Genomic DNA, 11,799 nt, shown 5'->3' on the forward strand with positions numbered 1-11,799 from the left:
AAAGTTGCACAGGACTTCTTCACCAGGAGCGGCTCAGAACACCAGGCAGTCAACATAATACACCAGCCTTTTGATGCACAAATCATACTATAACACCACAATTTAGAAACAAATGTTTTTAGGACATTTTAACAAAACATTGGAAAGCCAACAAAAACAACAAACATTAAAAAGTAAAGGCCAGTACAGTATAAGCAACAAACAGACATCATAATGACATAAAAATGTAAATGACACTTTACTGACCATCACATATAACACACCCAAGTCAAAGATTCATGTTTTACCCTGTTTTAAGTCTAAGGGTGATGACTTCCTACTTTTGAATAATTTCCAACAAGAGAATTTCCTTAAATGCTGCCAAACGGTGTGACTACCTTTAAAAGGTAGGTAAAAGGTTTTGTTCTTTGTTTTGTTTTATGTTTAAAAATAGTGCATTTGGATCTGCTTCTCTCCCTTATTATCATTTGTTACAGAACGACTGACCCTAGACAATTGAAACACAAGAATATGGGCTTGGAAGAAAAAATGTAATAATTTAGATCACATCTGCGCTGATTTGAACTGATATTTCAGAGCATCTTGGTTGTTAAAATGTTACTGACACAAGGAAGAAACTTTTAGTATCTGGTTGTCTGTGTTTGGTAGATGCTCGTGAACACATTCTTATAGAGATAGTTTTGATAGTGACCTCAGCTATCCAATAGAGGTCTCTAGCTGACAATTTCTAGATTTCAGGTTGTGACAGCCATCTTGTGACTGAAAGAATCCACAGATAAATGAATGGCTAAAAATGGCCTTTGGGTTTAACATTATCATCAAACTGAATCATACACTATCATGTGATTTATTAGTGTTTTCAGGAAAATCTATGAAACAACTGCATCATGAATGCCTCATAGAAATTTGCATATGGAAGCAAATAAGAGACATAATGTTTTGAAATTTAACAGACTATGAATACTTGATTTTTAATTATTTTACTTTGGAAACCATGTATCTGAATTTATTTGTTTCGAATTTACCTCTATGAAATTTAAATATGAAAATTCTTGATTTCCAATTTAAAAAGCTGAATTTAATGCTCACAAATTCAGGTACAAAAAAAATCAACGTACAGAATTTCAGATAAAATACATTCAGATTGATCAAATTTGATTGCTCTTATTCAGATCTCAAATTTCAAGTTAATACTTTTCAAAGAAAACATATGTCTAATTCGACTGCTCAAATTCACATCGAAAAATTCAAGTTAGAAATTCACATGGTAACATCCGGGCTACCCAGGATAGGAAAAACAGTTGAGCCCAGAGCCCGTCTGCAATTGAACCATTTTAACATAATCGCAAAGCATGCTGGGAACTCAATCCGCTGTGTAGTTTCAGTAAGTCAATGAAAATGATTCATGTTGTCCCATCATAAATGTACTTATGTCAAAGAGTTGCCTATTTATGTCGCTACGACACATTGAAACTGTGCTTGAATAAGAAACAAAAATGTGTTATTTCAAACTATATTGATTACGTAAAACAAATAACCTTTAAAATGTATTAAGTATGTATTAAGTATTTTTTGTATTTTGAAAGTCTAAATCCAGGCTGTGACGAGTCACCCGTTGCGCAATCAGCGTCGCCATGGAGACGGGGGAAATCAATGAGACACACCTGCCGGTGGTTAAATGCACAATCCCAACAGCTATAAAAGCTGTTGGGATTCTGATGAAAGGGGAGCTTTATCTCCACACTCTTACTGAGCAACGTATTTACGACTCGTGTTATTTTCCTCATAGAATCGGAAGGCTGGAGGACGGACTGAACCACCAGAAACACACTGCCGGCTATAACGCTGACCCGGACGCTACCTCGTCATACTCGTGCACGAGACTACCATTTTTCCCCAAGGACCAGCTGCACCTTCGACCGGCATCTACCTGGTGTATTCCCCTGTCTCCTGAAAGAGCTTTCCAATAAAAGTACCTTACGGGGCCATTTATTGTAACCTTTGTGTCCGTGTCGTTGCTCTCCCCGTGACAAGACCTATATCACTCGATGATAAGGGCAAAACAATTTCTAAAAGAGATGTGACGAGTAGCACAAGCAAGGTAACAAAAGGAATTCTAAAATAAAATATTTTTAATGTGACATTTTTGTGACCTTTGACAAAATTTATTTGAACAAGTTGAAGAAATGCGGTACGGGAATCGTACGTGCAACAAATATGCTGCTGGTTCTTTCCTGAACTTGATCTTTGTGTAAGATTCATAAAAGCAAGAAAAAAAGTTTTGACAAGTAAACAACCATTTTAACGGCAAACATAACACCGAATATCATGTTCTCAGCTTAAATTAGTGCAGATGTGAACTAGCGTGACTTTATATTGAATATAATTTCCATTGCATGTTATGACACTGAATACCAAAGGATAATGAAGGTAAAAACAGTATTTACTAAGGTGGGAAGTATCAGCTGATATCAAGATTTTTTTTATTAACTTTCAGTCGGAAGATGAAACTAGAGAGCATGCGGAATGGAATGCATTACCTTATGTATGTAAACATCTCTTTATCTCAGTATACTGTACAGAAGGCCTTGAAATAAAGGGATTGTAGGCCTAAATATTTTTCAAAATTATTCATGCAACGTGTAACATTTCTCTCTCATTTACAAAAATAAGTGTGACCGATTATCAACTAAGACACCTCATGCAATTGATCATCAGCAAAATGTAAATCTAAATGTTATTTTTCAAAAAACAAAGCTTGTTGTTCTTGATGGTTTATTCTGTTATAGTAACATTATTAATTGAAAATAATTCTTATGGATGCTTATCTCTAAAATATGCATTAGATGGCAGCAAAACACGATTGCAGACGTTCAGATGTTCAACAAAAAAAGAAAGTAAAAGTAAAAATGACATAATCTTTACATTATATAGCCTTTATATTTACATCTATTTTATTGAGAAAACGCTAATAAAACAGAATTTTTGAGCTAACAATAAAAAAACATCTTCTGTATTTTCTACTTTGTTCATCATAAGATTATTTCTCTTTAAGGGCAATAGTTGCACCATATTTATGCATCAAAGCAACTATGTATTTTTTAATAAATACTGTCACACAGTAAAATAAATTTTCAGTGTAAGATATATTATACAGTATGTTAATTTTATGTGCATTTTAAATATAACCTTTGCATTATTCATCACATCTACTGATAAGTAAGAAAGAAACTAAACAGAAACATTCTGCCATGCTTGATTCTCAGCAATAGATAATACAGCTAACCTGAAGACATTTGTTATGCTTTTACTTCAAAATTTGCTCAATGAACTCAATGACAAATGCTCAAAGTTGCTTTGGTGTTCTGAGCAGTTGCTTAACTAAATAGGGAACAAGTCACTTTCAGAAGGGAAGCATTAAAAAGACACTGATAACACTTCTAAACTGATAATGTGTAAATGATATTCACATTGATCTGACCTGGTTAGTTTAAAAATGGATTTAGAACATTGTGAATCACAACAGCAGTGTTCACCGCGCCAAAAATACACAAATGAGAGAAAATGAGCAGTTATGCTGGACTCCCCCAGCGATCGTACAGGTTTTGGAAAGTTTTTCCTAACATTTAAAACTGATTCGAAAAAAAATCTTAGTCCCTTATTTGTCAATTCTCCCGGAAAAGCACACGGAACGCCCACTTGTGTGCAGGAGAGAGAGAGAATACCTTCGTGAAGGTCAGGTGTTTGCATGTTTGTTCACTGCATTTGGGTGATGAATGTTATATAAAGGGTTGATATAACGCGGGACTTGGAGATCGTTTGAAACTGATATATAAAGCCGTCCCAGCGCTAAAAGATGACGGACATGAAGCGCATGCGGTGAGTCAAACTGATGTCTGTGTTTTGTTGCCAATGGGGCGCACTTGCTTTAGTTCAGCCTACCCCTCCCCCCCCGCACGCTATCGTATCTATCTTTTATAAATGTGACCAAACTAAATACTCTTCGAAGATACAAAGTATGCAATACTAATCTATAGGTACTCAAGATTAATATGAGATTGACAGAAACCCTGTGTGTTACGCCCGCTTTAACTTTCTAAAGGGCTTTTACAGAGCTATCAACATATCACAAATTAACACATTGCACATTTCAGTCAGAAAAGTTCCACACAGGAATTGATAAAAGGAAATGAAATTTTTATTTTATATCAATTATCCAATTCCTAAATTTAAGGATCTAGATTTGAAATTGATTGATGTGTTGACCCTACATGACATTTGAGTCCTACAACTATTCAAGTATCCTATAAATACAATTTATACAAAGAGACAGAAGAGTTAACATTAGGGTGGAGACAAGGTTCTCATAAATGCAGAAATAACACTTTAGTTTCTTTATTAGAGGTTTTGAATTAGAGGTTAAGAAAGAGGAACTGTGGCCTACTCTAATAAGACTTTCTTTTTCTTCCATCGAATACAATAAGATTCTGTAGATTCTTCATAATGTAGCTGCACACTTCTGTTATCAGACAGTCCTCGTCTAACAATGAAATATTGTTAATGCCCTAGAACATAATTTATTGTCTTTAGTTATGTTTGAAATGTATTATGGATTTATTTAGACAGTTTAACATTTATAACGGTAAATTTGTAAAATAGCAAATCCCTTTTATGACACGTAAACAACCAACAAAGTTCCCCTTGTCAGTGGTTTTAGGAAGTGAGTATTTATTGTGGTTAATTCACAGCTCTATAAGAAGGTTCTCACAGAAATATGCAAAAGACAAATGACAAGATTCTGCTAGTTCCTTCTTGTCGATAACATTTCAACATTCAAGATGCTCCGAAACATCTTTTTTGTCACTTTGATCATGTACACAGGTAAGAAAAAACTGTTCAGATCTCAAATAAATAATTATTTGGCATTTTATGTCACTGATTACCAAGTGATATGATGAATGCCTTCAAGATGACATTTTTTTACTTTATTTAATTTTCACAGTCGGATCACACGACGTGGGACTGCAGAATGTGACATGGGATGTAACGCCTGTAAGGCTCAATAATAATGATAACTAAATAATGATATAAATGAAAAGCATTCAAACACTTAAAATGTTGTGTCATCTGAATTTAATGTGTGTTGTCAGAAGGAGGACTTTAGTGTTTGCGATGTCTGTAAATGGATTGTGGAGACAGTGAAAAAAGAAATCACTCCCCAGTCTTCTCAGGTAGGCATCAAATCACCAAACATGTCACTGTCACTTTGCTTGTAAATGTTTAAAAGATGTGTTATTCTCTACACATATATTTTCCCATCCTACAGGCAGAAATAAAGGCACTTTTGCATGCGGTCTGCGGTGCAGTTCCCTTTCCTCCTCCATTTTCATCACTCTGCAACTTTATAGTTGATAAATATGTGGACATTTTGGCCAGAGAGATTTCCAAGGCTGACCCACCTACTGTATGTGCTGACTTGAGACTCTGCTAGGTACCACAGCTTCTTTCCCCAGTTCAAAAGTCATATTTTCTGTCTTTCATTGTATGTTAATAAATGCAGAAGTGTTATTTTGAAAGCTTAAACAAATAATTATGCATATTTTTACTCATAGGTCAAATTCACGCACAAAGAATTTTCTTTTCTGTATCAAAAAGAAAGCAAAATAAAATGTATTCTTCAACAATCAATTGTCTGTTTTCTTTCAAGTCTAAATCAATGAACCTAAATTTGTGGTCAAGAGCCATTATTGCCGTCTATGGCGAACAGATTTATCAGACCCATCCGTCAGTGAGGTATTGTAGGTTAAAAGGTGTTATTTTTCATTTGAATGAGAAAAAGTCACAAAATGGTGGTCCATAATGTTTGCTCTTAAACGATCACAAAACAAGAGCTTGAATGGATACGATGACCAAGAAAAGAAAGTGCCAAATAAACCTGCGACAATCTGAATTCTCAGAGACCGCGAGCGCCATCTGTCGGGTTTCATTGGTATTGAATTGAATATGCTTCATTGAAATACCATTACGTAGGTTCATTTTCATTTTCATTCAGATATAGTTTATCTGTTCCCATTTGTTAAAACGACAATATAAATAAATGTTTTTTTTTGTGTGAGAAATGTGCATCTGTCATGCAGATTTGCACTTTTTACCTAATGTGTGACGATGTGCCTAAAACGTTTTTAACGGACCTCCGAAAAACGGGAAGCGATGCCCTTGAAGCGATACAGGACAGGTGTTCAGTTTCGTTTGGCGTTAGCTTCACTAAATTATCCTCAAGAATGCATCAAGTCCGTTTGGAAGCTCTCTAAACCGCATAGCCTTACTCTCTACACTAGGTATTCCATATACATGGCAATGTTTTATAGAGTAAACACACAGCAACAGAATTATAATGCTGTTGATAAAACTATTATTACTCCGCCAAGCAATGTAGTTCCTGAGAGACCGTGTGGCGCACTAATACTGATGTGATGCGGTCAAAGATGTATGTGGTTGTCTCAAGAAGCCCTGTCTGCAGAGTGCAGGTGGAGGCGTGGCTACCTAAGGAGGGGCTACTTGTGTCACTCCGCCCACATGTCTTTTCATTGGTTGGATGTCTCATATTTCTCCAAGCATCCGCGTGTCCTCCTCTCCAGCAGGTGGCGCTGCAGCGCTGTGGTGACAGTTTAAAGCACAAGTAAAGTGAAGACAAAGAAAGGCATCAAACGACAATGGTGAGGCAGCATATTTTACTGTTTTCCTATTTTTAATCGTTTTTAATCTCTGATATACATGTATTTTTCTTTTGGAAATGCATTAGCTGAATGTTAATTATATAGTATATTCTATAGACTGTTTAATTGCATTGTCGGAAGATTAGCTTAAACTGTTAGCTTGTAATGGTTGGTCAATAACGACATAAATAGTATTCATTACGTTTATATATATTTCACACGATTTATTGGCCAAAATGTGACTGCCAGCTAAAACTTCAGGTAATCTCAAAGCAAAAATAACCTATATTAAAGTCTTTACGCCTTTACCTTTTGTGGCGGCTAAACCATTTTTACTGCCGTAGGTTCACTACAAATAACATGATTAAACAATCACTTTTGTGGTGAGTCAACTGTAGATTTGTGGTTACTATCGTTTTACTATACTGTACTAAAACGGGGTAATGGCAAAATATAATATTTTTTGGTGGATAATGCAAAACACATTATCAGCTCGATTTATCAATAGCTCACGTGATAATTTCTTATGAATGTCTTGTGAATCGGGGAAAGGGTCAGTGTACAGTGGATGACAGACAGCATATTAAATCTGTTTCATTAAATCTGTTTCACAGGGTCAAAGTCAGAGTGGAGGTCAGGGGCCCGGTGGGGGAAAGAAAGATGACAAGGTGAGTATCAGAAAATTACATACACTGCTGTTCAGTAGTTCGTACACAAATCATGAAAAGAGTTCATCTAGGTCATCACAGTATATCATGGGCTTCTGCTATTATAAAATGTTTCTAGTTTAGATCAACTCTATTGAAATATCTGACTGCAAATAAAGCATTTATATTTGCTTATTGTTTGTATAATATTTTGTCTTTTAGGACAAGAAGAAGAAATATGAACCCCCTATTCCCACCAGAGTTGGGAAAAGGAAGAAGAAGGTAAAGGGGCCAGATGCTGCTAGCAAACTCCCGCTGGGTAATATGAATGTCTTTAAACATTTACTAGATTTTTGTAGCTGTCACATGTATTAATTCCTAAAATGTCCAATGAAACATCATATATCTTTTGTCAGTTACGCCACACACACAATGCCGACTGAAGCTTCTGAAACAGGAGAGAATTAAAGACTATCTGTTGATGGAGGAGGAGTTCATCAGGAATCAGGAGCAGATGAAACCTTTGGAGGAGAAACAAGAGGTGGAGGGAACTAAACAAATAGCTTTTCTAATCAGAAAAGCAAAAATTTGCACCACATAGCTATTTATTCAAAATACATTAAAAGATATCCAGGATCTCTCTTATTTTGCAGGATTTTTTCGATATATATTTTAATTTATAATGTTATAATACATGTGTTAAATTATTTAAGTAGATGAGTGGTTCTTGAAACTGAGAGCAGTATGTTTTGTTATACAGGAAGAGAGATCTAAAGTAGATGACCTGAGAGGGACGCCCATGTCTGTGGGAACTCTGGAGGAGATTATTGATGACAATCATGCCATTGTGTCGACCTCAGTGGGTTCTGAACATTATGTCAGTATTCTCTCATTTGTGGACAAGGATCTTCTGGAGCCTGGCTGTTCAGTGTTGCTAAACCACAAGGTCAGTTGGGATGGCATTATTCTATAGACAAAGTTATGATTAGATGAGGTGATTAAAATTATAATAGGAGTCATGCAAATATGAGTAAAAATAGTGAAAGATGTTGATTTCAGGTTCATGCAGTGATTGGGGTGCTGATGGATGACACAGATCCGCTAGTGACAGTGATGAAAGTAGAAAAAGCCCCACAGGAGACGTATGCAGACATCGGAGGACTGGACAACCAGATTCAAGAGATCAAGGTACCCCCCACCAAGCAGTCATAGATAATCTGTTTTATTTAGTTATTTTGTGTATCATATAGGATTAAATATTTAACACTGAGTGATGCAGGATGAGTCTGGATTTTGTGGAAAGTTACCACTAAAACTATTTAGAGCTGTGCACATAAAATCTGTGGGGCGTTGTTTAATTATTTTTCTTAAACTGTTTTGACATGACTTTCTTTTACAGGAGTCTGTGGAGCTTCCACTGACACATCCAGAGTATTATGAAGAAATGGGAATAAAGCCCCCAAAAGGGGTGATTCTCTATGGCGCACCTGGGACAGGTCTGTTTTAGGGCTCTCAAAATCACATCCACACCAATTGTTTTAGCGCACGTTCCATGCTAATGTAACATGTCACTGGTGTGCAGGTAAGACCCTTCTGGCAAAGGCGGTGGCTAACCAGACCTCCGCCACCTTCCTGAGGGTCGTGGGCTCCGAGCTTATTCAGAAGTATCTTGGCGATGGTCCCAAACTGGTGCGAGAACTCTTCAGAGTTGCTGAGGAACACGCACCCTCCATTGTCTTCATTGATGAGATCGATGCTATTGGGACAAAGAGGTAGATTTAAACTTTTTAAAGTTTGTGGTTTGTCATTTTACCTTAGAGGAACATAGCAGCTTGCTGCATTATTATTGAATTAAATGAGTATGCATGCACTGGCGTGTGCATCTGTTATTTTATTCAGGATGAAAATGTGACTTGTGTGGTTGTTTTATAAACATCGATGAGTACAGGTGTTAATGAATTCTAAGCAGAGCTGATCCTTCCTATATGCAAGTTAAGCAGGGCCCCTGCACCACCAGGGGGCCCCCTTGAGTTCCGAATCAAAAACTCTATAATGTAAACAGGACGTAGATTCAACTTTCTGCGTTTAGAGTGTACTGTTACAAACTTTACAGGAATCTTTTGGAAATGTTCTTTTTAATGTAATTACTGTTACATACTCTGACATCATGCAGTGCGCACAGGTGATGACATGCGCAAAATGTGATGAATTATCTTAACATATGGCCATTGGTTGGTTTCAAAATGAAGATATCAAAACGGCAACAACATGAAGCAAAAGAACTAGAAGGCATGTGGTTTTGTACTATTTCAAAGTCTTATTTAGTTTTGCCAGAAGCTTTCACAAAAGGTTTGCATGGGGCCACCAGACGTCTAAGATCGGCACTGATTATAAGATTCTGTGTGATGAGACTTGTTGCTCTGCAGGTACGAATCTAATTCAGGTGGGGAGCGGGAGATCCAGAGAACCATGTTGGAGCTGCTGAACCAGTTGGATGGTTTCGACTCTCGTGGAGACGTCAAAGTCATCATGGCAACTAACAGGATAGAGACCCTCGATCCAGCTCTCATTAGACCAGGTAAATAAAAATGCATACAAAGGAGCTCATTCATGAAACACATACCTTGGTACGAAATAAATTTACACCTGCTGCCTACCACTTGTAAATGGTGAACAAAACATTCAAACATTTATTCTTTTAGACAAACAGATGACAATGTGTTTTGATGCCCTTTTTATGATATTTCATGAGCTCTTTTGTCCCATCTTTTCGTCTTAATACACTCTAACTTTGGGTAAAACGGAGAGAATGTCACTGTCCCTTTTTACACAGCCAATCACAGTAGAGGAGAGACGGGACAAAAAATACATTTACCAACCATAACATTTATACAAAAAACAATGGAGAAGTTAATATTGCTGGTTACTGCATTTTAATATTCCGTAATATCCTTCAGAATAAGATACTGGTAACATGTTACTGCCGTGGATATAAAAAATTCATCTCCAGAAAAACTCAGTTCCTCTAAAGCATTCTCAAGCACCAACTGATTGTGTTCAGAAAAGCATCAGGTATTATTTTAGCTTGCTGAAACGCTTTGGCTAATTTATTTAAAGACATATAGCCTATGAGTCTCTTATGCATTTATGCAATATAACGTGTCAAAACTTGGAATGGAGTCTAGAAGATTCCCCAGCATTCCTAGATACACAATTTGCGTCGCTGTAATTCATAGGCGGGGATTATGCTAATCATGAATCACATGCATGCGCGCCCTATTCATGAATAATTGGAATTCATTATTTACACACATTTAACCATCAAATCTGACGTTTACGAAGCATTTGTGAATCTGGAGAGATTTTGGAAAGGTCTGTTTTATGGGCAATCACTCTTATATTTACCGATGTTTCATGAATGAGACTCTGTGTTTATTTCTGGTATGCCTTTCAAAATGAAACTACTTTTTTCTGATAATGTGCTGCACAGTGTACAATGCAGATTGTCAATTTATTATAATGATTACATTTATTAAAGGTTAAAGTGCATTGATTTGAAAGCATAGAACACATGAGATGAGTAAAGTATGTTGTATTAATCTTTACAGGCAGAATTGATCGTAAGATAGAGTTCCCACTGCCAGACGAAAAGACCAAGCGCAGAATCTTCCAGATCCACACCAGCAGGATGACGGTGGCGGATGACGTGACCTTGGATGACCTCATCCTAGCGAAAGAGGACCTGTCTGGAGCTGACATTAAGGTTGTGTGCTTTTTATAGCTGTAATAGATGACGCACCTCAAGAAGTCAAATTACATAGACCGAAACTATGAATGCAGGACTTGTTAAATGTGTTACTCATCTGGCTAATGTTTTCTTTCAGGCTATTTGTACCGAGGCAGGTCTGATGGCTCTGAGGGAACGACGCATGAAAGTTACAAATGAAGACTTTAAGAAGTCCAAAGAGAATGTTCTCTACAAGAAGCAGGAGGGGACTCCAGAAGGCCTCTACCTTTAACCTGTCACTAGTCAAGTTCCTCTCTTCACCATTTGTTTCGTTTATATTAACACTTTCTCCTAATGTGACACACTGTTCATTTGTGCTTGATGGCAATTAAACATTTCTTAAATGCGTCTTGGCTGAACTCACATTTATTCTGCTGATCTGAATAGATCTAACGAAAACATGTCCAGATCACATTGCATTCCCCCAAAATAATAAACATTTTATTTTATCGAGGGATCTGTTTTAGGTCAATTGAGTTTTTGTTCGTAGTGACATCATTCAAAGGAGAAGCACATGTCCCACCAAAGAATGCAGGTGTTTTAAATTTACTTATACTTATTTACTTATAATGTAATTTTATATGTGAGGATATTATAAGTGAGGAATTTATAATGAAAATTACAAATATATATTATTGTTTACTTTAGA

General features: G+C 36.5%; 2 protein-coding genes across 2 annotated transcripts; both read left to right on the top strand.

The window, feature by feature from the left end:
* The first annotated feature begins 4,729 nt into the window (after positions 1-4,729).
* On the top strand, positions 4,730-5,688 carry LOC130437202 (proactivator polypeptide-like 1). Its single transcript, XM_056768421.1, has 4 exons — positions 4,730-4,881; positions 5,003-5,052; positions 5,151-5,231; positions 5,327-5,688. The coding sequence occupies exons 1-4, from the start codon at positions 4,839-4,841 to the stop codon at positions 5,489-5,491; spliced, it is 339 nt and encodes a 112-aa protein (XP_056624399.1). The 5' UTR covers positions 4,730-4,838; the 3' UTR covers positions 5,492-5,688.
* A 937-nt stretch (positions 5,689-6,625) lies between these two features.
* On the top strand, positions 6,626-11,498 carry psmc1a (proteasome 26S subunit, ATPase 1a). The gene is made up of 11 exons (XM_056767336.1): positions 6,626-6,716; positions 7,331-7,384; positions 7,586-7,682; positions 7,780-7,904; positions 8,124-8,309; positions 8,423-8,551; positions 8,763-8,859; positions 8,946-9,135; positions 9,790-9,941; positions 10,972-11,126; positions 11,248-11,498. The coding sequence occupies exons 1-11, from the start codon at positions 6,714-6,716 to the stop codon at positions 11,380-11,382; spliced, it is 1,323 nt and encodes a 440-aa protein (XP_056623314.1). The 5' UTR covers positions 6,626-6,713; the 3' UTR covers positions 11,383-11,498.
* Positions 11,499-11,799: the final 301 nt, after the last annotated feature.

The sequence above is a fragment of the Triplophysa dalaica genome, chromosome 15 (assembly GCF_015846415.1).
Source record: "Triplophysa dalaica isolate WHDGS20190420 chromosome 15, ASM1584641v1, whole genome shotgun sequence".
In the NCBI taxonomy this organism is placed as follows: Eukaryota; Metazoa; Chordata; class Actinopteri; order Cypriniformes; family Nemacheilidae; genus Triplophysa; species Triplophysa dalaica.